This window comes from Lampetra fluviatilis, chromosome 37, assembly GCF_964198595.1.
Source record: "Lampetra fluviatilis chromosome 37, kcLamFluv1.1, whole genome shotgun sequence".
NCBI lineage: Eukaryota > Metazoa > Chordata > Hyperoartia > Petromyzontiformes > Petromyzontidae > Lampetra > Lampetra fluviatilis.
In genome coordinates, this window is record NC_136311.1 from 1,964,994 (window position 1) to 1,992,670 (window position 27,677).

Consider the following 27,677-nt stretch of genomic DNA (forward strand, 5'->3'; position numbering starts at 1 on the left):
ATTGTCTACTTCATCCAGCAGTACCGGCCGTATCTGTACGGACAGTGTTTCACCGTCCGTACAGACCATGCAGCGCTACAGTACGCCCTGCGAGTCCAACAACCATCGGGACAATTGTCTCGATGGCTGGAGGTTCTCCAGGATTTTGATTTTCAGACCACGTACCGTAAGGGCGTTCGCCACACCAACGCGGACGCCCTGTCACGCATGCCGACCACCCCCGAATGCGCATGCCTCCTGGGGTCGGGTCGGTGCAGGCATCCTGCTGAATTGCCTGTCCCGGTCTTGGCGGCTGCTGATGACGCAGCATCAATGACTAATTCTATCGCACAACAGGGTTCTGATTCCCTGTTGGGGTTGCCTGCTACGGAATGGGGCCGGTTGCAAATGGAAGATACTTCCCTCCTTGCGTTGCGCCGCCGCGTCAGGGACCGGGGGCGGGGGAGGGGTGATGCCGACGCATGGGAAATGCTCGGTGGGTTGTTAATGCATTGGGACGGGAAATCCCATCGCCACCGGCTAGTGGTCCCTTCGGGGTTACGGGGTAGGGTGGTGTGGGCCGCTCACGAGCGCCTCCTCCACCTGGGTACCCAAAAGACCCTGGCCTTGCTCCAACTTGATTTCTTTTGGCCGGGCATGACAAGGGATGTCGGGGATCTGTTAGCATCGTGCCCTAGATGTGCGCAGCGCAAACCACCAGCGAAGGAGTCGAACCCGCCCCTGCAATCTATCAGGGTTTCCCGGGTGAACGAACTCGTCGCGCTGGACATTCTAGGACCGTTCCCCGCCACCCCTAGGGGAAATAGGTATTTGCTAACCGGGGTTGAATATTTCACGCGCTGGCCTATGGCCTGGCCCCTGGCCAACCAGTCGGCGGCAGCCATCGTGGAGGCCTTTGTCCAGGGATACGTCCTTGACAAAGGTGCTCCCGAGAGGCTGCTGACCGACCAGGGTAAACATTTTTCAAGCAAATTGCTCAAACAGGTCTGTGACATCCTTGGCACTAAAAAGATTCGCACCTCTCCATATCACCCACAAACCGACGGGATGGTCGAGCGGTTGCATCGTACCATCACGTCGATGCTGTCGCAGCACGTTTCTGACTCACAGACGGATTGGGATTTGAAAATTCAGGGGGTCCTGTCAGCATACCGGTTGGCCCCCCATACTGCGACGGGATTTTCCCCCTTTTTCCTTATGTATGGCCGCGAACCGGAGCCACCTGTTCAGGCCCAACTGCAGATCCCGGCGCCGCAAGGAAAAACTCAATTGGCCGAACACGTTAAATTCAACCTGGAAAAATTAACGGAGGCTCGGGATGCTGCCATGCAAAATTCTGCCAGGCGGCAGAGGGCTAATGAGCGCCTCAGAATGGGTCGCGCGCATGTAATACAGTGGAAGCCGGGGGACAGGGCGTGGTTGCACTGTCCCCAGGTACCGCTCGCGTCCTCCTCTAAACTGCTGCGACCGTGGCGGGGTCCCGTCGAGGTGGTTGAGGTCCTGAGACCTCAGTGCGTGCGCATTCAATGGGGGAGGCGCCGGTGGTTTGTACACCCTGCCAGGCTAAAACCCTTCGTTGCGGTGCGAGATCCCACTACACACGCGCGTGGCCAAGCATGTGGGGGGGCGTCCGACTCAGAGGGGTCTTCTCCGTTGCTCCCGCCTAACGTGCTGCCGGCTGTCCCACCCCCAGGCGCACCGGGAGTGACGGGCTCACGCCCGACGACCCCTGCAGGTGATGCTGAGGGTCTTGCGACGTCGGCAACAGACTCGCTCTGTGATGAACACCTGCCGGCCAACGACCTGCAGGCCGACGACCTGCCGGCCGCGCCTGTCCCGTGTGACGGGCCGGCGGCGAGGACGCGCGCAAAAATGCGCAGACTCTTGTGAAAAAAAAAGAGAGAAGAAAAAAAATTTTTTTTGAGTCTTTTGTGGTTTCTCCTTCCGGTGTACATTCGCATGTTGTGCTCACGGTGTGGGGCGTCCGTGCTGTGTTCCCGGCACGTGCCGCGCTGCGTTGTACGATTATTGTGTTGTGTGTGTTGTGTGTGTTGTGTGTGTTGTGTGTGTTGTGCGTCGTCTGTGGGGGGCTGGAGGGGGACTCCAGGTAAAGATACACGTGTATATACGCTCGTCCTACGGTTTTCGTATTTATTCGCGGGGGGGGTTCGTCGGATTATTTTTTTTCTTTCTTCCTGTTGTTCTGCTCGTTGCGTTATTGTTGAAAAAAAATGAGGCACACGCTGGGGTATCGAGGGCTGAATAAACTTTTATTGTCGATGTTGCAGCCGGGACGGCTGCGAGCTGTACAGGGGGGGGTGATGTAGGGGTCTTACGGAGGGAATATGTGTCGAGCTGATATGTATGGGATCCAACGGGAAACTAGCACAGTGGGCGGGGCTACGTCAGTGCACGGGCAGGTGCCCTCTACGACGTCCGCGCTTCGGACGTTACGATCCCCCGGGGCCCCACCCCTCAGGGAGGGGGATGTATAAAAGGGGAATGTATCGGGGGGCTAGAGAGAGTTGGGTTAGCTAAGAAGAGAAGACGGAAGACGTCCCAGATAGAGCCCTGGTCTCCCCCTGCTACGCCGTCCTTGTCAGGACCGCGCAGGCTCGAGCCAGTGGCGTGGTGCCAGAGCCAGAGCCAGGGTTGGTCTGGACTCTGAGTACCGGGCCCGACTGACCAGTGTCGGGCCAAGATAGCCTCCCCTAGTCCACGAGAGGAGGACTCTGAGGCAGGCTAGGGTTAGCTAGGAGAGGTGTCCCCAGAAAGACGGGTGAGGGGGCCGATACCCCCTCAAGTGTGTATGTCACGACGGTTGTTGTAATAAAACTCAGTGTGCCTCAACCCCGGGTGTCGACCTGTATTCGACGGTACTACACAGGTAACGAGCTGAGATTAGGAGCACACTCTGAAAGGGAGTGCTCCTAATCTCAGCTTGTTACCTGTATAAAAGACACCTGTTCACAGAAGCGTTCAATCAATCAGATTCCAAACTCTCCACCATGGCCAAGACCAAAGAGCTCTCCAAGGATGTCAGGGACAAGATTGTAGACCTACACAAGGCTGGAATGGGCTACAAGACCATCGCCAAGCAGCTTGGTGAGAAGGTGACAACAGTTGGTGCGATTATTCGCAAATGGAAGAAACACAAAAGAACTGTCAATCTCCCTCGGGCTGGGGCTCCATGCAAGATCTCACCTCGTGGAGTTGCAATGATCATGAGAACGGTGAGGAATCAGCCCAGAACTACACGGGAGGATCTTGTCAATGATATCAAGGCAGCTGGGACCTTAGTCACCAAGAAAACAGTTGGTAACACACTACGCCAGGAAGGACTGAAATCCTGCAGCGCCCGCAAGGTCCCCCTGCTCAAGAAAGCACATATACATGCCCGACTGAAGTTTGCCAATGAACATCTGAATGATTAAAAGGACAACTGGGTGAAAGTGTTGTGGTCAGATGAGACCAAAATGGAGCTCTTTGGCATCAACTCAACTCGCCGTGTTTGGAGGTGGAGGAATGCTGCCTATGACCCCAAGAACACCATCCCCACCGTCAAACATGGAGGTGGAAACATTATGCTTTGGGGGTGTTTTTCTGCTAAGGGGACAGGACAACTTCACCGCATCAAAGGGAAGATGGACGGGGCCATGTACCGTCAAATCTTGGGTGATAACCTCCTTCCCTCAGCCAGGGCATTGAGAATGGGTCGTGGATAGGTATTCCAGCATGACAATGACCTAAAACACACGGCCAAGGCAACAAAGGAGTGGCTCAAGAAGAAGCACATTAAGGTCCTGGAGTGGCCTAGCCAGTCTCCAGACCTTAATCCCATAGACAATCTGTGGAGGGAGCTGAAGGTTCGAGTTGCCAAACGTCAGCCTCGAAACCTGAATGACTTGGAGAAGATCTGCAAAGAGGAGTGGGACAAAATCCCTCCTGAGATGTGTGCGAACCTGGTGACCAACTACAAAAAACGTCTGACCTCTGTGATTGCCAACAAGGATTTTGCCACCAAGTACTAAGTCATGTTTTGCAGAGGGGTCAAATACTTATTTCCCTCATTAAAATGCAAATCAATTAATAACATTTTTTACATGCGTTTTTCTGGATTTTTTGTTGTTGTTATTCTGTCTCTCACTGTTCAAATAAATATACCATTAAAATTATAGACTGATCATTTCTTTGTCAGTGGGCAAACGTACAAAGTCAGCAGGGGATCAAATACGTTTTTCCCTCACTGTACATCATATTAACGGGATAAACCTGGAAACATTACACTCACCAATAAGCAAAATCAAGAACCGGCTATCTGGACCGTGACGTCATTCAATACTTCGTAGAAAGTGAACTCAAAATGTATTTTTAAAACTCCAGACGTTCGTCAATAACACCGCGACCTTAAAAAGTATATGTTGGGCAATGTCACTCAACCTCTCTGTGCTCTGAAGAAGGGTCATTGCCCAAAACGTCACCGGTTAAATGTCTTGTTCCTAACGAATGTGTTACTGGAGGAATCCGATGAGCTATAAAGCTCTTCCTCGAATATGTCCAGTATCAGCACCAGTATCACAAAATACTGAACTCAAAAAAGCCGACTTGAATTTCTGTTATAAAATAAACTCCTTAAAAAAAGTAAAAAAAAACGGTTTTATAAACAACTTCGTTTGACTCACGATCGAAAAGTACGTCTATGCTTTTTGTGCGAGCCGATTCCACAGTTTAGGGACAACGGTGTTTTTGACCTACACAAAAATATATCATTAATAAGCCGTCCATACAAAAATTGTAATTGCTTGAAAGGAGGCAATTAATTGATGAATTGTCACCGGATCTGAGTTCGTGTGCAACATGTGGAATTGATTGGACAACAGGAAGTAGACTAACTTTTGATTACAAGATTTGACCACGACAAACACAGGTGAAGTTGAATAGAACCGTTGAAAAAGCATGCCTTGGATAAGATTAGCAAAGTTGTTTGTTGACATTAGCAAGGAAGTTAGGCCCGAATGCATAAGGTGGCTTCTAAAAGAATGAGTGAATCCCTCAGTGGGCTTTGCCTGGTAGGATGTGTTGTATTTGTTTGTGTTTGGTTGATTTGTTTACCTTTCTTGTACTTTTCACTGATATCGTGCTTCAGCATTGTTTGTTGTAGTAACATTATAACCCGCCCCTACTGGAGATCTGTGAAAAAGAGCTTTATATTATAGCTCATCGAATGGCAGTCTAAATACATATTCTGATTTTAATTCTGCTTACAGGTTCTGAGGGATGAAAGCAAAGTAATGCAGGCAACGCTGGAAAAGGTGAGACTGGGTGAGGATCAAATGAAGCTGGTGAGGGCACAGCCAGAGATCAACGAGTGCAAGTGATGGCAGGGGTAGCGTGCGGCGAGGCAGATACGTTGCCGGTGAGGACCACCTCCGGTAGGGGTGAGCGTGGCAGAATCAAGTCGGGTTTGTTTCGTTTGACCAGGCGAGAGCTCAAGAGGCGAGGAGAAGTCTCGCTTGCAAGCGTGGCCTGGGTACGTACGGTGCGAAAGAAGTTCAACGTGCATGCATATGTGGAAAGGGCAGGTGAGCGGGAAGTAAGAGTGAGTGAGGTTCAGTGAGGGTGACGTCGGTTGAGAGTGAGTGAAGTGGAATGGCACGGGCACAACTCCCTATTTCAATGTGGTGGGGGGGGGCTATGCAAGGTCCAACTGTGACCCCCCCTCCTCTCTCCCGACTCACTTTTACTGAAATGGCTACGGATCGTTGTTAACCCAGTATACAATAGCATGTAGGCTAGGACTATATGTTGTTGTGAGGTATCTCACAACACCAGTCTCACGGTGACGGTCTTAATAACAAAAAGATGTAAATGTTTCAATACTCACAATTAAGTAATCGTTGCGTCTTTCATGCCAGCCCATCACTCGAGGATTTCCTCAAAGAGGTGGATCAAACAACTCGATGCTGCTCTATTGATACGGGCTTGGTCCACGGTAGATCGCAGGTAATTTTGTATTCATATTTTTCTAAATACGTTTTCTTCACATTTTGTTACTTGTTTATCTGTTGCTTCGGGGCCCCCTTGTGGCCAACTGTGCCCCGATGCGTCGCATTCGCTGCCATGCCCCATAGCTGCGCCCCTGTTGAATGGGTCCAGTTCAGTGTTGGCAAGAGGCGTGAGAGGTGTAAGCAAGGAGTGGGGAACCTATTCCTTACCGAGAGCCAAAGAGGAAATAAAAAAAATAACTTTGGTGGTCAAATAAACGTTAACATTCACACCTCTGCCACTTCTGCCTCGGTAATATGCCCCTGGCAGTGGGAGAAGTGACGGGAGCGTGGCGCTAAAACTACAAACGCAGTGGCTGTGAGGTCGAAAATACTCCCCTCCGGTACTCGATCAGTGCAGTTACGGACGCTTGCAGAGCCGGACGAAACGTCTGACTGCGAGTCGGGCGCTCACAGCCCGGCAAGGAGGGAGACCGGCAAGGAGGACACCGCCGCAGAGATGGAGCGACGCTGCCGGCTCCGTGCAGACTGAGACGGTGAGAGACGGCGACGGCTTAGGGAGACCTTCATGCAGTGTACGGACGACGGCTGACTACGACGGAGATGACGGGTACAAAAAAGTGATCGTTTTACAACCGGTACGCGGGGCAAAAATGCTCCCGAAGCACGCAGACGGCCCCACGTGATGCAGGCCTCACCCCCACCGCCGATCGCCGTGAGACTCAGGTCTTGTTCTTGTAGGCCTTGAATATGGCGTTGAGCGGCAGGTCGGGGCACGCTGTCTCGCAGGCGGTGTCCTCGTGGTCATCGTGGAAGGAGTCTTCCATGAGCCGCTTGTTCATCAGCACGGGCAGGCTGGGGTACGTGCGCCCGTCGCTGTCCGCACAGTACTGCAGCCACAGGTTGGGATCGTCTCTCTTCGCCGCCACCTCAGAGTTCACCATCTTGGGGTCGCCCTGCGAGCGAGCGAGACGGCGTGCGCGGGGAGGGGAGGGAGGGGAGACCAACGAGTAACGCGGGGAGGTTCTAGAGAGGCGTTTCCCGAGGAGAGAAGTCTCGACAAAACAATCCAGGGAAGGGCAAACGATCGGACGCATTCTCAACAGGTGACCGCTTGACGGATTGACATTGTGGAAGGAAGGATGGAAGGATGCCGGTGATGACGCGCGATGCCGGTGATGACGCTGCGTCGGTTTGAAACATTCAGGCTGGCCTGCCTACGATGCATCCTGGGTTTAACCTGCAGACTGGAATTTGTGAGGAGCTCACAGATCTTTGACAGGTCTGGACACAGTACCATCATCGGTGAGCTCCTCCGGCAGGTAAGGCGTTGGCTGGGTCACGCGGCCTACATGCCCAGCCAGCGCATGCCCAAGCAGCTTCTGTATAGCCAGATAGAGGGGGCTCAAGAAAAGATGGACTGATCTGGTACAGAAGGATGAGTGGACTTGGCAATGACGGGTACCAGAGGTGTCAAGATCAACCTCTATGGAGGAGGCTTGTGAAGGATGCTACTGGGCAGATGGAGGCAGTTGCTCTCCAACAACGACGGAGAGCAGAGGAGCAATGCTCACAATAACGTACAGAATACTGGGTGGCTAAAACACAGCAAGTTGACATGGTGGGGGACACAGCTGATGGATCTGCCAGTCATCTCAGCCAGTCAACCCATGGCAGCTGCGTCTGTCCCGTGATCACCTGTCAGCGAGCCTTCAACACTTCAAGTGATCTCAAAGTGCACATAGCCTGGCACAAGCGCAGTGTTGACATCACCGCAAGTTAGTAGCGAACGGCGGCTGTTGATGTTAATGATGATGCTGTGTTTGATGAGGCTGATGATGATGTGTATGATTCATACACACCACGTAATGATGAGGAAAAATATCTGTCGTGAAACCTTCCACCCCCCTGCACAGCCAAACAAATCAGATGGCCAAGCGGTGTACAAACAGTCACCGACGCGGCAGTTATTATTGTTAATGGCAGTGAGAATAATTCTCACGCAAACGAATGTAGCATTTAGACACGGCGGAGGACGGCTTGAGGATAGGTGAAGATCCATGAAGTCCGAATGAAATCTATAACCCAATAATGAGTGATGAATCACAATATTGGCGGTGAGCATCTACTACAAGTTGATGATCAGATTCAAAATCTTTATTGATGCTGGATAAATCCGATGATCTATGAAGCACTTTTTAACGGGTCAGACAGTTATAACAAACTTTACAAACAATGACTGGAGTGCAAAGTATAGGAAATGTAAAAATAGATCAAGTATATGAATACACGTGGCAAAAGTAAATCAGTTCCTGCCGATCACCCAGACGAGGCAAGCTAAACGTGTGGATTGGGCACATTCCTAACAGGCGTGAAGCCTGGCAGTCGTCGAGTTATGAAAGATAAGAATGTTGGCAAAATCACCAAGAGGCAGAGACAGGAGAATGCTGCTTGACGACTTCAAGGACGCAAGGGGGGCGTTCAGTGAACCGAAGAAGAACGTTCAAGAATGAAACAGGATGGAGAGAGCTTGAGAGGAAGTGATCAGCGGAATGGCTCGCGGGGAAGACAACGGTGGAAATGATTACAGAGCGCACGAGCCCACGGTACACGAGCCCACGGTACACGAACCCACGGTACACGAACCCACGGTACACGAGCCCAGAGTACACGAGCCCATGGTACACGAAACCACGGTACACGAACCCACGGAAGTTGAGTTGTCTGCGATGGTGAGGCCCACATCAGAGTTAATGTTGATGATGGCAGAAACAATGGCAGAGATGTACACAATACCGTTTAACACGCAGGCACGGTACCGTTTAACACGTAGACACGATACCGTTTAACACGTAGGCATGCTACCGATGCCTTAATTTACTCGTGCCACTGCACTGCTTCCCCACGCTTTTATTAACCATACTTCACCACAATGGTCGGTGTAGGTTGGTGAAGCAGGGGTTGGGGTCTAGGACCGGCACGGATGTCACCTCTGGCCACCGATGTTAGTCGCTGCCGGGAATCGAACCCAGCCAGTTGGGCTCATCGTAAAGTTGCGCTAACCACTGCACCACCACTCCCACGCCGATGTTTACGTTAAAAATAAGGAACTGCATTTGTGAGGAGGCTAAGATGCCTCGGCAATTCACGAGCACCTCACGTCACCTCTCATCGCAAGACTTCCAGTGCCTTGCTGCGGTCTCGCCAAGGGGACCCCTCATGGCAGCTGTCGCCGTGTGCCACAAATTGCAGGCAGCACCGGCCTACAAATCGGGGGGCTCTATTATCATCATTATTTTGCAGACAAGTATTATAATTTGGCAAATGTGGACCACGACATCAGTACACTTGGCTTCCTCTCACTCGTGATTGCACCTCCGATTGGCAGTTGGCTGCGTACGGCGCGGAAGCAGTTCAACATACATACGTAACATCGTGGTATCTTTAACATCCGCCGCGAAGCAGACAACGTGCAGCATTAACGGTTAATAGCCCGGGGCAGTATTAACCAGGGCGGCCGCGGGGATCGAACCGCGAACCTCTGCAACGAACCAGTGGGGGAAAACGGTCCGCGGCAGGATGGACCCCGGTCGCCGTGGCAGAAGAGGAGGTGGAGGTGGGGCGGTGGAGTGGGCTCACCTGGATGGTCACGTGCTCCGTGCCACCACCGTCAGCGACATTGATGGACAGCGCGAAGCTGCCCGTTTCGCGCTCCGACTCGGAGAAGCGCACCAGGTAGGTGCCGCTCGGTTGCCCCCGCAGCTTCTCCTCCGCCGCCGCGCTGCTCATGTGACCCGCGAACCAGCTAAGGGGAAAGGGGGCGTGGCAAAGGCGCAAAGGTGAAGGCGCAGCCCCTGCAATTGCTCACTCGTGCCACCGCTGGCGGACGGTGTGGCAGAGGGACATCCACCGTCCACTCCAGAGGAAGCACTAGAGAGCCCCTCGAGGGGGAATTTTGGAATAAACTAAACTATATTTTTATTTGTATTACCAGTTAAGGCCCACTGAGCTAGAAAGTTATTTTTCAGAAGCGGCCTGGGCACAATTGATAGCTCAACGAAGTGGCTTATCACGTGCAAATTTATAGGAGCCAAATACTCTAAACGCATGTTTCTAAATGTGGAGGGAAAAACTGGATCCAGAGAAAAATCCATGCAACCTCCAAATATAGAGTTGTCAGGGTCGGGATTGAACCCACAACCTCCTGTATACCAGGCGGGGGGGATAACATCTCGCCACCGGGGAATTTTTGAATACTTTTCCACGCTGAGCAGAAATCCTGAAAGGTATGGGAGCACCTACACTTTACCCCACCACATGCCGCCTTACAATCAACTGACTGCAGTGAAGTAATTTGTACTGCTGGGTGGACAGAGGTGGTGGGACCTAATAAACGTGTCCATTGTTTTAACTGGCACGCCGGGAGATCAAATCTAACCGGCGATCCCTACACTGCAAGTCCAGTGTGATCACGATGGCACGTTGGCAACATCCCATGGCACAGGGTACAATACGACGTCGCGTATTCGATATCCTAATCGCTGGGGACTCAGGTACAGTCGGATTTGTGAAGAAGTCAAATATGTGAACATCTATGGACGATGCCAGTTCCAGCGTGTACAAGTACTGCACTGGGTGGGGGTGGTTCATTGGTCAGGGCGGATACGTGGTGGTCAGACATGTGACCTGTGCTTCATAAACAATCCATCGTGCGACCGTCAAATTGATGAAAGAAATAAGTGCCGGCTAATGGCACTAAAAATTAAATCAGACCATGAGCACATCGTAATTGCGCCGCTCGCACAGCGCGAGGCCAACACGGAGGGCCGTGCTTCGGTATTTGTCTGCATTCGTTTCACGGTAGAGGGCGATGTTGCCGCGTGGCTTTTCCCACTTAATCGTCGAGGTCATTTTACTAATTTGGCAAATGTGGACCACGATGCTGGCACACACGGCCTCCTGTGTTTTCGTAAAATGTCGCGGAATCTTTAACGTGTACTGTGAAGTGCATGGCGCGTAGTATTTATGGTGAACGGTATTAACCAGGGCGGCCGCTGGGCATGAACTACGGTGAAAAACGTGGTGCCGCTTGGCCATGTCACTTGCCCTCAGCCGCCCAACTCCAGTGCTTCTGCATCGCTAACCTCTGACCTCCGATCTGTGTGCTCCTTCCTCTGCCCATACCTCATTTTCTGCTTCGACACGAGCACCTGTGACTCCGTCATGAGCAACTCCAGCTAGTGCGGGAAGACAACATCAAGAGGACAACACAGAATCACTTTGTTCATCGGCGAGGATTGTGTTAGTCTCAATCTCAGTCTCTGTGTGGGGAGGTTTAGTCTTGTCTCAGTGTGGTGAGGTTGAGCCTCGCCTCGGCGTTGAGAGATTAAATGTTGGTGAGAGGGGCGCACAATTTCCTTCCCAGCCAGTGAACCAGGTAAATCTTTGTCAATGCATCCACAGCCAGTTACCATCGTCGGTCTTCCTCAGGGCACCGAGGTCTCCGATGACGTTACTAAGTTACCTCAGTCTCCGTCTTCATTCAGACTCGTTAGTTTCACCTCGTCCCAGTCGCACTCTGGTCTCTGGTGAGTAGATGATGGTGGTGATGATGGCAGTGATTATTATGGTGATAGTGATAGTGATGATGATGGTCGTGGTGGTGGTATTAGTGGGCAGCGGGAGTCATCGTCACGCTCGACAACTATCATCCACTCACGGTCATCGTTGACCAAGATAAACACGCTTGGTTGACGAATGTTTCTGTCGCTAATTTCGTAATTCCCACCGGGCCGTCTGTTCGGTCGCACGCCCGGCGTCCCATCCCCACGTGGCTGCACGAGCGGAACTCACGTTGCACAGGCACACGCAGGTCTTCTTCTGATTGTAGACGATTTCCCTGAAGGGCCCGAACCAGCGCACCAGGTCGCAGAAGCTCGACAGACGAACGATGCTCTCCGTGTGATCTGCGGACCACCGACAGCGAGGCACGGCGGAGGGCGTGATGACAAACGCGTTACGCGGAGCGCGTGCCGGAATTATGCAGCGGTGTGGCAGTTAGCGGTCCGCGAGTACGACAACCAGTTTGAAGATGTCTGGCCAGTAGCGTCGAAGAGCAGGCCTCAATAACCCGTAGAGGCGCTCTGTATAGCGGGGCTGCACCTCTACCTTTGTATCCAGGTTGCAAGTTAACTGTGCTTACGGAAAAAAAGAAACCTCGACGGAGCATGCTGGTTTGAGTCATTATTATCTGCTCCCCACTCGTCGACTGCTGTGACAAGCGAGGGAAACGGACGACGCCTTCTCCGTCTTATCTTCACCCCCTTGCCCCCGTTATCCGAAGAGTGTTGAACTCGAAACTCTCTACCGTAGGTACGCGCTCGTAGATTATCTCCCGCGTTTGGCATTATCCGTGTTGTTTGTTCTATCCGGGCCACCTATCCCCACAATCGCCTCTCATAATCGAGTGTTGACCGTGGATAACACAGCCCACGTAAAACGTGGCCCGTACTTAGCGGCCTCTAGGGTCCACACGCCACACTCCATTCCGTTCCCCCGTGCAAACGCAGCCTATCGCTTGGGAAAGGCCAAGAGAGATATCGTATTAACGGAAGGAAGCTTCCCCGAGGCTTTCTCCTGGGCAAGGTTTGGAGGCATCGACGGCTTTGGCTACGATGACAAATTTTTTGTTTTGGTTTATTCTCAAACATTCAGTGACGTTCGGCACTTCCCTACTGAGTGGTTTGTGTTAAACCCGGAGCAGGGGTCTGGTGAGCTGGTTCAAACATTCGGGCCAAACCGGATCCCACAGCGGACCGGCGAAAAACCAAACAGAGGGGAAGAAAAAATAATTCTCTTTTATCGACAAACAAGCGCTGAGGAGTGCAGATAACAGGATGCCTTTGCTTACCCTTCTGGGTAACTTTTATCCTTACCCGTGTATTGACAGTTACATTTGTAAGTGCAATTGTATTGAGGTGTAGTGACATGGAATGGGTCACTATGGAACATAGCGCTGGTTGCTGGCAGAAAAGGGGATCTGCGGTTGCAGCAGCCCTGCCTGTCAGCAAATCGCGTGATAAGCAGAGAGAGATGTAGGGCAAAGGTGATAGAGGGGGCATGTGAGGTAAGCGGGGAACCCACGAGCAGGTTCTGGAAGGGGGGCGTGGCCGGGGGAGTAACGAGGCCGCACCGGGAGGATAAAAGGGGACCCCGAGCGAACGTTTGGGGCTGTTGCGTGGAGTGGAATCCCGTCGGGCTGCTGGAGTCTTCGTCACCGTCTTCACCTTCTCGGCGTTGACAGTCAGCCAAGTCTGTCGGCTGTCCTGACTGAAAGTGTAGTTCCCTCTTGTACCCTGTGAAGGCTGTGATAAATAGAGTGCCTCCTTCTCCTCGTGTCTCTGAGTGCATCACTATAGAGACGCTGTGTGGTGTTGTCTTAGTGGGATCTGGGACTGTTATTACTACATTATCTATTTAACGTATTTATCTTAGTAATTTGCTTACCTTTCCTATACTTTGCAGTCCTATAATTTTTTTTTATTGTTTGTTGTTGTAACTTTCTGACCCGCCCCCACCAGACATTCATGAAAAAGAGCTTCATAGCTCATCGGATTTCTCCAGTAGAAATAAACATTCCGATTCTGATAAAGATTCTGATACTTAAACCTGCGACGCTGCCTACTGACCCCCCCCCCCCCCCGCTCGCCTAGAGGCCCTGCCAGGCTTTGACTGCGTCGAATAATCCCGGAAAAAGATGAACGTCGAGTCACTCACATTCGATGCGGACCACGTGTGCGAGGAACTTCATGATGGACGTGCTATGGCTGGCGCCAGGAAACAATTCCTTCAGGTGTTTCATAATATTCCCGAAAGGCTGGCACAAGAAACACGAACAAAAACACAGAGATTATTTTATTATTTGTAACGATTTTTATTTTACCAGGTAAGGCCCACTGAGCTATGTAGCTCTTTTTTAGAAGCGACCTGGCCACAAATGACAGCACAACGAAGTGGCTCATCATGTGGATATTTATAGCAGCCAAATACTCTAAACGCTTGTTTATAAATGTGGAGGGAAAAGCTGGAGGACGATCACAGGGAGAACATGCAAACTCCAAATATATACAACAGGCATCAGGGCCAGGTTGGAACCCACGACCTCCTGTATACCAGGCGAGGTAGTTAACATCTCGCCACCGTGGCGAGTTGAGGTTACAAACTTTTAAACACCCAATCGCGCCGTATTTGGTATTTGCACCATCCTCATCACCCAATGGCATCCCGAAGGTGCGATGCCTAACGGATGGGTATAGTCTGCCAGTGGGGGCGACATTGCCGCGCGTGGTCTTTACGCAAGTTAGTGATTTGTGGGTGAGAGTGAGTGAGCGGGCAGGCGGGCGGCGGACGGATTGCGGATGCCTTGTGCGAGTTACCCGGCTGTCGTGGGGAGCGGTTCCCGAGTTCATCCAGAATCTGACGTTGTGCTCACTGTACAAGTCGCGCTCTTCACCCGACAGGAATGCTGCAGCCAGCGTGGACATTGAGGGTCAGTAAACCGCATGCTCGATCGGAAACCCGTTCCATAAGCGACAACAAAACCCATCAACACAACAGAATAATCTATGTGCGGGCTGTAAACAATAACAAGTAACAGCACGTAAGAAACGTGTGCTGCTACCGCTGCTCACAAACGGCAGGAAGGCATGACTCCCATCATCCCTTGCATGTATGTCATGTGACCACTACACGGCATGTACTAAAATTCTCCCAGCCCCATCAATGAGCAGGCAAAGCGGTGTCAGCATGACATTGCGCGCAAGGCATGATGGGAGTCTTGCCTTCTTGCTGCTTGTGAGCGGTAGCAGCAGAAGCGCACCTTTGCGTGCTGTAATTTCACAACCCGCATGAGGAGAACATTGGGTCTGTTCCCTGAACACATTCACCCACGACGTCACTCGGCTTGCAATAGCCAGTGGTGGCGAGATGTTAACTCCTTCGCCTGGTATGCAGGAGGTCGTGGGTTCATTTCTGAAACCTGACGCCTGTATAATTGAAGTTTACATGGCCTCCCTAAAGTTGCATGGATTTTTCTCCGGGTCCTCTGGTTTTTCCTTTCAAGTTTAGAATCAACTTGCATTTAGAGTATTTGGCTACTATAACTGTCCACGCGATGCGCCACTTTGGTAAGCTATTATTTTTGGACAGGTCGCTTCTGAAAAAAAGCTATATAGCTCAGTGGGCTTCCCAGGTGAATAAATACTTAAATGGTAGCTCCTGATTGGCCTGTGAAGCAGGCGACCTTTGTGATGACACAGCGGCTTCGCGTGAAGTTGAGGCTCGCGGCGTTGGCCGTGAGCGGGAATCGAACTATCGGTCGACTCAAATTAGTACCTGTTGCGGTGTGTAAACATCGCCACGAGGGAGCAAAAAAAAGGCGGCCGGGCGTGATGCTGTGTGCCGTGCCAGCCTTCATAGGCGCCGCTCACTAACAGCACTTGCCCCAACAGTCTGTTCAGGCTAGAGGGGGGATCATTTGTCCTTGCATTGCTCACCCAGCATGGTGCCGCGTTGCTGCGGGTTTGGAGGGTAGTCGTTCTGGAAGGAGAAATGTTCGTTGTCTGGGTCGTGCTCGGGCGACACCTGCAAACAGCGGCGTGGTGAATATTAAACGTGTACGGCGCTTTCCGTGGATCCACTGCCGGATGAGGGCCCTCCACCACGACATGACGACCTGCGCACGGCAGCGGTCGCCCGCCCAAGCACTATCCAGGCCCCACCCCGCTTAGCTGCCGAGGCCTCATGAGATCGGGCGCACTCCGGATAAGTCGGTCATAGGCCCGCTGAATGTATACGGGGCGCTCTGTTTGAATGTCACATTGGTGCATGTAAACACGGCTCTTGCACCGACCCGCACCCACTCAGCAGCGCGGTCAAATAACTCCCACGCATACCCGCACGGCGTGGGGAGGGCCCTATCCAGCAGTGGATTGAAAATGAATAAGAAACGGAGAGGAGAGGTGGGGGGTGCATTTGGTGTCCACTCACGGGCGTTGTCAATGTCCCCTCCTCTATGCCGGCAGCCATGCTGAGGAAGACACAAAGGGGACAGCGAGTTGATCCTGCCCACGTCGACACGACGAGCCTTGCGAGCTGCCGATCTCACCCGGGTTACCCGTCGTGGACACTCGGGTTACCCGCCGTGGACACTCGGGTTACCCGCCGTGGACACTCGGGTTACCCGCCGTGAACACTCGGGTTACCCGCCGTGGACACTCGGGTTACCTGCCATGGACACCCGGGTTACCCGCCGTGGACACTCGGGTTACCCGCCGGGCTCGCAGAATCTACGGCCCGCAACTTCATTTCACACAAATCAAACGGGCCGCGACCAAACATGGCCGACCACTTGACAGCGGCCCGCTAACGATACTTATCCGTCACCGCGAGCATCTTAGGCGCACTAATCGGGTCCCGGAGGATGGTGTTTGCGACCTGGCCACAGCGCGCTCGGCCGCTCTCGTCTCTGCACGCGCCACTCTCTGCCCAGTCTACACACCGCTTCCTGCTCACGTTACGCTTGGACAACGCTCCGGCAGGGTGTCTGCATGCGGTTGGCCACGGAGAGGGAGTTTCAAAGTCGCATTCGACCTTCAGTTCATTTATTTATGTATTGACGTTTTGTAAGGCACAAAGACACGGTAAAGGGCTTCAGGTGCGCCTTACAGTAAAATGTATACAAAAACACACACACAATGATTTTGTCTAACATATCCTTGAAAATTAGGAAGTTTTAGTTTCTTTCTAACTAGAAGAATCTCAGTGGCAAGGTGCAGTTTGGCAGGCAGAGAGCATCCCAAATCTCAGAGCCAAGGACAGAAAAAGCCCAAGGTCCAAAACTTTTTTCCAAAAGCGTGACAGTTATCGTCATCTTTATTGTGATCACTATTTTGTGTAATAATAGGGTTTTTCCCCTTTTTTCTGGCAACAAAACTGAAACCTTTTTACAAGGAATCATGTGTGCATTAACCACAATTGTCTTTGAGCTGTACGCATTTTGGCGTCCTCTGGTCTAGCACCAATGGAGACGAGGCTCAAAAGAAAGCCGTCTCTGGTGTGGACCAATCAGTTTCAAGGACAATGCAGATATTATGAGAGTGTGTTTTTTGTTTGCATTTTGACCACAAGTATTGTGGTTAATGCACATATAATTCCTTGTAAAAAGGTTTCAGTTTCGTTGCCAGACAAAAGGGGAAACCCCCTATTATTATATTTTGGTACTGGCAAAGGAGGTCTAATGATGTAAACACTATTTTGTATTTTGTACTTTTTGTTTAGGTGCCATTTATTTTGTAGTAAGGTTTTCATTTGCTTGACAGTCGCTGTATATGGGATTTGGTGCCTATATTTAATGAATGCACAGCATTATGGGATGCACAGGATTCTGCTGTGTTTCTACAGACTGGTCGTTATGCTGTAGGCCCCAGAGGGATACTTCTTGAATGAAGCCCAAACCTGGTCGGCCCTTCAGTCACGAGGCTCAGTGAGGCTTTCCTGGCTAAACAGGCCTCACGACATGGCGTTGACTCTCATACCTGGCCGGCACGATCACCCAGACATCGGCCGTGGCAAATCACCTGTGCTCAACGAGTAAACCTCGCGACGTGGTGGGCGGCCGTCTCGACGGGGTCGAGCTGAATTCAACGCGGAGGCCTTCGCCACCGACGTTACGATTCATCGTCAGTCGTTGGGTCGTGAAACCCTCCTCCACCCGACACGGCCAATTCATGAAGTTGTCACGTGACCAAACTTGACACCGGTGAAATTTCGATTTAAAGCCTTCGTGACTGCAGGGATTCATCTTCTTGGTTCTTTCGGTAAAGTCACATAGAAGGGTAATAATAAAATAATAAAAATACAACATAATAAAATACAATTCTCACGACGTTTCGGCCACAACGCAAGCAGCCGTCCTCAGGTGAAGAACAGGTCTGTCGGAAAGACAGCATCTGAATGAACACCACCAAGCTTGGCAGCGTATATTTAAGCTGGGTTAGGGGAGGAAGGGCGCCTTGACAAAGGACCTGTTCTTTACCTGAGGTCGGCTGCTTGCGTTGTGGCCAAAACGTCGTGAGAATTCAATTTTATTATTTTTATTTTTATTATTTTATTATTTCCCTTCTACGTGACTTTACCGAAAGAACCAAGAAGTTTATACCGGTGGTGAAGCGGTGATAAAAACTTCGCGTTCGTTCGTCACGTGACAACTCTGTTCACTGGCTGTGTCGGGGTGGAGGAGGGTGTACGACACAGTTTACTTGCTCACACCATCTGACCCACACACTAATTGTGAACGTCAGCCTCGGCTCCACGGACTCACGTCGCCGTTTCATTGATGAGCCGCTCGATACCTGGTCTGTCCTCGATTTCATCACCACGGCAAATGACGTCATAATAGTAATTGTATTATGACGTCATCTTTAAATTGCCGATCCGCAGCACGGGGTGATGGATGCCACTGCTTGCTGTCACCCACCGACGAGACGGAGTTACATCTTCGCGGGGTCGGGAGAGGTAGCCACGGATTGGGGAGGAGGCCATCATCCAGCAGTGGATTGACCAAGGCTGGATGATGATTACGAGAATAAGTATGATGCACGTCCGCTCGAAATACTGTAACGTGCTCACTCACCTGTACACACACACGTGTCTCACCTGTACATACACACACACGCGTGTTTCACCTGTACACACACGTGTATCACATGTATACACACAGTCTCACTCACCTGTACACACACACGTGTCTCACTCACCTGTACACACACACACGTGTCTCACCTATACACACACACACGTGTATCACCTGTACACTCACGTGTGTCCGTCCGACCTTCGGCGCATCCACCGGTCACCCGCAGGTCACCGACCTCCCCCGGTGGAGTGACCTCCCCACTGAGAGGGACACTCTGATGACCCTGATGACCGACGCTGCTGACCGCTGAGTGGCGGTAACCCCCTCGCTCCCTCCGACTGTCACAACAAGCGGTCCCCGTCGACTCGGCGTGGAGCCTTCTTCACCAGACCGTTAGCGCGAGTGCCAAGCAGCGGTCGATAGCCGGACACACTATATAACTATACATATCCACACACGAAGTGTATGTGTGTGATGTGTTAACCGACTGAAGATAACCCAAAGGGCCCGTGCGGCGTTTGGACCGCACGCACTCGCACAGCGCTTCCTACAAACTCTCTGCCTGGAAGTGACGGCGTCGCCCGCTCCGCGCTGCCATTGGCTGTCACCGCGGGCAACGGCACCATGTGCTGCCAATGACGCAATGTATTATGTTAATGAGAGCATATATTATGTTAATGAGAGCATATGTTATGTTAATGAGAGCATATATTATGTTAATGAGAGCATATATTATGTTAATGAAGCTAGTGTGCTTCTGTTAAGGTTGTCCATACGTCGCTCGCTCGCATATATTATGTTAATGTCGCTCGCCACGCGCCTGATGTTCGCGCTTCACCGGCTCAAGGAATGGCTCCGTCTCCCACGTTGGCTTCCCTCTCTCGCACGCGTTCCATGTCATCGTTGCAGGCCGCCGCCGCCACTCCGTTGTCATTATTTGACCCCGAGGCGTGACGAGTCCGGCCCTAGCCCCACACTGACATTGCATCATCACAGCTTGTGAATGAAAGTCTCTCTCGCCTGCGTGTGGTCTCCGTGTCTCTCTCAATGCCATTCCCACAGCCTACTGATAATGCGGACTGATGGCATTCCATTCAATTAATGATTGATTACGGTATTTTTAGGGGCCGTCCATAAATGACGTCACGCGATTTTGGACGATTTGTGACCCCTCCTCGTCACACGGCGTCACAAAAAATCAGACCCCCCCCCCTCAAATATGACGTCACAAAGCTCTTCCCCCCCCAAACCATATTTCCATTTTAAAAATAAGACATGCTTCAAATCGCTTTAAACTATTGTCATTGTAGTGCGTATTCAATGTGGCGCTGCACTCTGATGTTGCAGGAGAAAGTATTGATTAAAAAGTCTATTTAATTAAGTAGAACGTGTTGTCTATATTCATTTAAAGTTGCCCATTTTTATGTGACGTCACATTTCTCACCCCCCGCCCCTCGTCACACATCGTCACAAATGTCTGACCACCCCCCCTAGGTGCGTGACGTCATTTATGGACAGCCCCTAAGGCGCACTGTGCTATATGGCTCTCTTTCAGAAGCGACCTGGCCACAAATGTTAGCTTAACCAAGTGGCTTATCACGTGGAAAGCCATAGCAGCAGCCAAATACGAAACGAATGTTTGTAAAAGTGGAGGGAAAACCCAGAGGACCCGGAGAAAAATCCACGCGGACACGGGGAGAGAGTGAGACATCCAAACTCCAAATCATACAGGCGTCAGGGGCGAGGGAGTTAACATCTCGCCACTGCGGCATGAACCCCAAGTTCAAATTGTGCGATTGTTGTAACTAGGATGAGAACTCAAGAGCCCATGCTGGGAGTCTCATTTGCACGAGTGATCTGCAGGCATCAGTCTGCCAGTAGGAGTGGGGGGGGGGGAGTCGCTGAGTAATTTGCGGTATAAATTTGTGAAATTGGTGAAATTCTCTGGACTCAGACACCGGCACACAATGGCCTATCCTTGCGAATGACGTCGACGTCACGGGATCTTTAACGTCCACTCCGAAGCAGGCAGCGCGTGGTGTTGTTATGGTTATTACACATCGCCGTAGTATTAACCAGGGCGGCCGCTGGAGCCCAACTGCGACAAAGCCGCGAACCTGGCAAACACCGCCACTAATGAATAGCCATAAAACCACACAAAATGAAGTCCTAAAGATAACGGCTGATGGTCAGTTCATACATTCATGCTAAAATAAACACTAGGCAGGTATATAATAGACGTAAAGTACACGCAACATTCCATTGAGCCTTAAGTGTGCGGTGAATAATCTGCTGCTTGTTGCTGAGCGATGTCTCTGCACGCAGGAACCGTTGTACCACGTGGTGGGCCGAGTGGCCCACCACGGCACGTGACTCAGCACGGGCACGTTTCGCCGCTTGCTGCAGAAGTTCGCGGTACGACTCTAACGGCCGCCCTGGTTAATATATCTCGGGTGCATTAATGAAAAACATATCTACTGTGCTGTGTGCCGTCAGCTTCAACGGTGGACGTTGACGATCTCCCGTGATGTTATTCGACCAGCAGTAGGCCATTGTGTGTCAGCCTCATCGGTACAAATTTCCGAATTTGAAAAATGACACTGCAAATGACAGTGGTCAATTAGATAAACACAATCGTCTCTGACTGTGACGTTCTATTAAAAGAAATATGCGACCACGAAATACACGGGTGATGACGATGACTCTAAATGCATTGCGATTTAATTTGCATTATTTACATCTGATTATGGCACAACGTACACATGCAATCTACCGCGTGTATGATTATTGCAGCGAGTCAATATCCATTGATAATTACGCCCACCACAATATGCGACGCTCGAGTTATGGATTCATGCAGCGCTATTGCTGGGCTTGTGAACGGAAATCAAAACAGCAAAGGCAGCCAGCCACACACGGCGTCTTGGCACGTTCCACCCGCGACTCTTGGGGCTGTCCCGATGTGTTAACGTAGCTTTCATCCTTTGGGATTTAGAGTTTTACAAAACATGTAAAACGTGGCTTTGGTGGGAATTAAGTCCCAAACCCAATCTGTTTGCTGCTCTTGTGTGTGTCCCATCCCCGCCCCACACTATGAATGTAGATGCGTTTCTACCATTTCACGGTTCAATCATTTTTATCGTCAGCTTGAAGCGACACGCAGACACGTGAACAATTCGTGCCCGCAATGCACTTCTTTAGGAACTTCTGATACAAAGCGCCCGTGTGCTTTTTACACACCTCAGTGTCTGTCGTTTGTAACGTACGGCTTTATCGGCCTGTTGTGATTGGCTTTTGTCGTCATTGACAAAAGTGATGACAGTCAGCGTGGGGAGCGGTAGTGAAGCGCCCGAGTTCGATTCTGAACCGGTCCTGGGCCTTCCCGAGGTAGACTCAGCCTCAAATGAGTATCAGGTGCGGCGTGTAAACATCGCCACGAGGGAAACAAAGGCGGCCGGGGGGATAATGTTGGCCACCCACTCCCTGTGCGCCGTTCCGGCCTTCATAGGTACTCGCTAACAGCACTTTCCCCAACAGTCTGTTAAGGTTATACGGGGGGTGGGGGGGGCTTTGTCTTTGGTGGTCTGCACCACCGCTCAATCCGTACACCAACTTGAGATGTCTTTGTTATTTTACGCATTTGTAAGTTGGAGTCGTGGCGCAGTGGTTAGCGCAAAACACCATGAACCTGGGTCACCCGAGTTCAATTCCCACCCTCGGCCAACCAAGTGGCGAGGTGAGATCTCCGAACCGGTCCGGGCCGGTCCCTCCCTCGTTACCAACCCATACTCACCAGGGTGGTGAAGTATGGTCATACAAACTCTAGGAACGACACGGTGAGTGGAGGCCTTCATGCAGCTGTGGACTGATATAAAGCTCTCGATTAACCATCAATTTAACAGTGGCAGTGACATCTCCAAAGATCCCAGGTTTAATGTTCGTCAAATCACAGCACCTTCATTGTTATAACAGCATCGGTTTTGTTCATGAAGCCAGGCTTCCATTCACGCCCTCCCCCCTACCTGAAGACGCACGCTTTGTGTAAACACAAAGATCCCCCGTATATCCTTTACAGACTTTTGGGGCAAGTGCTAATAGCGAGCAGCGCCTCTGAAGGCCAGCACAGTACACAAGGGGGTGGGTGGCCGGCCTCACGCCTGACCGCCTTAGTCTCCCCAGTGGCGATGTTTACACACTACACCAGATACTCACTTAAGGCTGAGTCAACCTAGGGGAGGCCCAGTTCACATGATGTTCGTCACTGGTGTTAGCTGTGAGCGGGAATCGAACTTGGGTCGCCGGGTTCGTAGCGCAGCGTAGCTCTAACCGCTCGCCACACCCACCACGATTACACTCTGTGCACCAATTACAATTCTCAATCGGTGTAAACTACGACTACAAACTGCGAACACGGTTTAATGTAAAATACATGGCACAAAAGTCCCCCAAAAAATACACGTGTAAATCCTGTACAGTGTATAACATCAAAGCATTGCTTTGTAACTAGGTGAAGGCGCATACCTGCAATTGCTCGCTTGCGTCACTGCTTGTGGAAGTGCCTCACCGAGTAGGCGCTCTCGAGTCCGCTCTGGGGGGTATTTGGCCTACTCTTCCATGCTGGCCAGGCATCTTAGAAGAGGCAGAAGCACCCACACGTGACCCCACCACACGCGCCCTGCTGTGGTGACCTCTCCATGGATTCTGCTGCGGCTGCTGCGTGGACAGCGGAGTCTCTCAACTGCTGCGCCGGGAGGTGGAGTGGAGCCGTTGGGCCGTGGCTTGCGAGTCCAGTGACGCTGCTCAACGTTGCTCCACCACGCCGTAGGCCCCCCGAGACACGGCTGAGCCACAGCACGTCTATGTTTGTTGTCCTATATATGGGCAGATCTCTGATTGGCGAAGTCGTCGGGCGTCCCATATTATTGTACTGTACTATCACTGTATAAAGGAGAGCCGACACAAGATTGCAGGGGTTTCGTCCTTTAATCCTTTTCTTCCATCCACACCTGTCCCCAGCCGTCCCAATATCGTTCCCGCCAAAGGCCCCCGCTTCCCGCCTGTTCTCTCCTTATATCTCCTCGATCACCCCTCCCACTAACCCACCTATTGTTGGGAATCCTTCCCCTGACACCCCTACATCACCCCCCCCCCCCCGGAGAAAAAATAACCGTCCTCGGTTCTGCCTCCCCCATGAACCATTTAAGTCTCCCCATGCCTCCCACCACTGACAGTGACGACAGCCCTTAACCCCCCCACAACCATACAATGCAATATAACACAACAAAATCAATTGCGCGGCCTGCCCGGGTCTCCAGCCAGCGTCCCGTAACAGCCCGGACATCCACAGGCAGCAGATGACCGTGACGGCCCCCTCCTTCGAAGGCCCTCTCGTCGCGGTCCCTGGTTCGGTGGTGCCGGTGTCGCCTTGCCTGGCGCCGCTGTCTCTCCAGCCCCCGCTCGTGCCGCCGCTCCGTCAGGCCTCACATGGGGTGCTGTAGGTGACAAGGGAACACAGGGCACCGAACCCCCTGCCGGTCGGCGCGTGGTGGTCGGCGAACTTGGCCTGGGTAGGGATGATGATGATGTTGGCAGTGATGTTGGTGGTGATGTTGGTGAAGATGACGGTGGAGAGATGTATGGCTTAAGGCGGGTGGGGTGTACAAACCATCGTCGCTTACCCAGTCGGACCTGGACGCACTGCGGTCGGAGTGCTTTAATGACCTCGACCGGCCCTTTCCAGGGTCGGTGCAGCTTTGGTGAGAGGCCAACCGGCACCTGAGGACAGTGTAGCCATGCCTGGTCCCCGACTTTAAAGGGCTTGGCTGTCACTGTACTCTCCCGTATCCGTAAATTACTCTCTTGGCTCGTGGCCGATGCGGCCTCGGCTGCTGGGCGGGCCTCTCTCAAATAAATGAGGGAGGTCTTTAGTGCCTTCGGCCATGCGTCAGCTCTTGCGGGAATGTCCGTCAGCTGCACCTCAATAGGCGGAACGGGATCCCGTCCGTACATCAGGAAAAACGGTGAAAACCCCGTCGCCGCATGCGGGGCCACCCTGTACGCCGCTAAGACCGATGGAATGTGGAGGTCCCAGTCGGAATGGTTTTCATCCACCACTTGGGACAGCATGGCCGCTATGGTGCGGTTAAGCCGCTCCACCATCCCATCGGTCTGGGGATGATACGGAGATGTTCGGACCTTTTTAGTGCCCAGGATAGAGCAGACGTCCTTCAATAGCTGTGAGGAGAAATTCCTGCCCTGATCCGTGAACAACCGCTCCGGTGCCCCCTTATCCAGGACATAGCCTCCCACGAAGGCATCGGTGATGGTGTGTGCCGTTTGGTCCGGGAGGGCCCACGCCATCGGCCACCTCGTGCAGTACTCGACTCCGACCAACAGGTATTTATTTCCCAGTGGCGTGACCGGCAGTGGTCCCAGGATGTCCAACGCAACCAATTCGTTGACCCTGGTCACCGTGATGGGCTGTAGGGGCGCCCGGCTTACCCGGGGTGGCGGCTTTCGCCGCGCACATTCGACGCAGGTAGCGACCCATCGATGCACGTCAGCGGTTATACCTGGCCAAAAGTACCGACCCTGTAATGTGTACAGTGTCTTCCGCCCCGCCAGGTGCAGCAGCTGGCGGCCGTGTACGTCCATAACCAATTGTTGACGCAGCGACTCCGGAACCACCAGGCATCGCCGGCGCCCTGTCGGGTCCCATCGCATGAGGAGGTCCTCCCATACGATGTACTCCTCCCCCCCTGCCTCTGCTGAGGTGCGTAGCGTTTGCAGTGGGGCTTCCTCCAGCTGTAGCCGTCTCCAATCGTCCAAGGTCAGCCCCAGGTCATGGTCGGTCAGCTGGACCTCACCCTGTGCGCCCTCCGCCGTGTGTACGGGAGCGATAACCGTCTCTCCGGCCTCGCCTCCTTGCAGCGTGCCCCGCCTGTGGTGCAAGTGGTGATACGCGCTGGCGGTAAGGATCGTGTGGCAGCGCGTGGTGATTGGCTGTGTGTGTTGGTGATGCGCGCTGACAGTGAGGGATCATAGGTCAGCGCGGGGTCATGGGTTATGAGGTGGTGATTGGCTGTGTGTGGGTGACGCGCGCTGACAGCGAAGGGATCGTGTGGCAGCGCGTGGTGATTGGTCAACTAAGGTGCGGCGGGGGAGAGCCACGTTGACAGCCTTCAAGGCGGAAGGCGGGGGATGGGGCGCATTCCAACGTAGATTTCTGGCGCATCAAGAGATGTCGGCCTGGTCCGACGCTACGGCGCTGCGGGCACTGCCTGCCTTGTTGGACGACGATGCGCTCGCGGCCTTCAGGTCCGCACCGAGATCGGACCGCTCCACGCTCAAGGCTGCACTGGGCCTCATGGCCAAAGTCTATGGACCTCCTTCGGCCTGTCGCCATCTGTTTTACGAGCGACGGAAGGCGGACACGGAGACCGCGCTCGCCTACCGCACGGCGTTGTTGGCTCTCGCCGACGCCGCGTTCCCTCGTATGGACGAGGAGGGGCAGGATGCTATGGTCTTGGAGCAACTGCTGAAGTTGGCGCAGGACTTGGGGGTCCCCATCAACACGGCCGACGAAGTCGACATATGTTCTTTGCTTGTTGCAACAAGTATCCAGGCGCACGAGGTCCTGAAGCGTAAACAGGGGGTCGTCTGCACTGCTGCCACGGTCTCAGCTCCGGGCCCGGTGGTCACCGAGCCCCAAGTCGTCCGCCCACGGGAGGAGGCGTTCGCCGCAGCACGACCGGGGGATTGGAGGTCGGGGGGTCGTTCGCCTCTGCGATCAACCCGCAAGCTGGAGCAACCGAGACCTCCGACGTCCTCATCACGTGCTACAACTGCGGCCTCCGGGGCCACGTGGCGTCCGGGTGCCGCGCTCCACATCAGCGCGCTACGGGACCTCGGCTGGACGACGACCAAGGCCCCAAGTCGTCCCAACTAGACCCGGCAAGTCGCGGCACTTCACATGCTCGGCCTATATACACGACACACATGGGCCGTCGCTTTGCGGCGGAGGATGTGCGATTGGGGGTCGGGGATTCGGTTGGGAGAGGGGGGTTCGTACGGGGCTGGGGGGACATTGAATGGTCCGAGTTGGGCCACAGAATAGTGGCTGCGTCGGCCGGTTCGTCGGTCGTTACGGGATTCATAGACGGGTCGAGGTCAGGGTGTTGGTGGACACAGGAGTGTCGGCGACTATAATTTCCGACCTCATTTATAACATTCTCCCTGTCCAATGTCGACCTCTGCTTCCGGTGGACGTGCCATTTTACGCGGCAAATGGGGGCTCGTTGGGTATAATCGGTCAGATTCGGGCGACCATTTGCATAGGGGATATTAAATTGGCGGGACCTGTTTTCGTCTCCTCTTCCCTAGCGGTTCCTTGTCTGTTGGGCACAGATTTTTTGGCTAAGATGCCCATTCAAATTCTCGTGGATCAACGTTGTATTGAGCTGCCATCGGGTCGCCGTATTTCATTTTTATCTAACCTTACTGAAATACGGACGGCGTGCGCTACGATCCAAGCGCTAGCGACACAGACGGTGCACGTGCCCCCGGGTTCGCAGATGTCGATGCCCCTCCGGTTGCGGAAGCCATTGGGTGGGGAGACTGCGGGACAAGGCGTGCTTTTGGGTCCATCAAATAGAGCTGTCGGGTTGTCGCCTCGTCCCGAGTGTGGGTGCTTGATGGGGTCGGCGCGCGGTAAACCGCTAGGTGCTGTACCCGAGAGTGAGTTGGTCGCGGCCGCGAATGCGCCGATGGTTGACGTTCCCGCTACCCCTGCGAGAGGGGACTCGCTACTCTCACTGTCTCTCGTTGAGTGGGGCCGACTCCAGATGACTGACAGCTCCCTGCTCGCGTTGCGTCGCAGGGTGGGGGGTCCCGAGGAGGGTCGAAAGCGAGATGGCTCCTGGCTGCTCAAGCAGGGCCTGTTAATGAGATGGGACAATATGTCCCGGCGGCACGCACTC

At 52.8% G+C, this 27,677-nt stretch overlaps 1 protein-coding gene across 1 annotated transcript; it reads right to left on the reverse strand.

Moving 5' to 3' along the window:
* Window positions 1–1,715: 1,715 nt before the first annotated feature.
* Window positions 1,716–19,283, reverse strand: LOC144945207 (uncharacterized). The gene is made up of 9 exons (XM_078873517.1): window positions 18,883–19,283; window positions 16,053–16,092; window positions 15,560–15,647; window positions 14,441–14,529; window positions 13,782–13,881; window positions 11,859–11,971; window positions 11,190–11,242; window positions 9,645–9,810; window positions 1,716–6,961 (listed from the first exon to the last, which is right to left on the reverse strand). The coding sequence occupies exons 1-9, from the start codon at window positions 18,906–18,908 to the stop codon at window positions 6,728–6,730; spliced, it is 909 nt and encodes a 302-aa protein (XP_078729643.1). The 5' UTR covers window positions 18,909–19,283; the 3' UTR covers window positions 1,716–6,727.
* Between the last annotated feature and the right edge of the window lie 8,394 nt (window positions 19,284–27,677).

Excerpts from the sequence above, each read along its gene's own strand:
- LOC144945207 (XM_078873517.1), bottom strand. The coding sequence starts at position 18,908 with ATGCGCCGAAGGTCGGACGGACACAC. Across the intron at positions 16,093-18,882 it reads CGAAGGTCGGACGGACACAC|CATGGCTGCCGGCATAGAGG; the intron begins GTGAGTGTACAG and ends TGTCTTCCTCAG. Across the intron at positions 11,243-11,858 it reads CCTGCGTGTGCCTGTGCAAC|CTGGAGTTGCTCATGACGGA; the intron begins GTGAGTTCCGCT and ends TTCCCGCACTAG.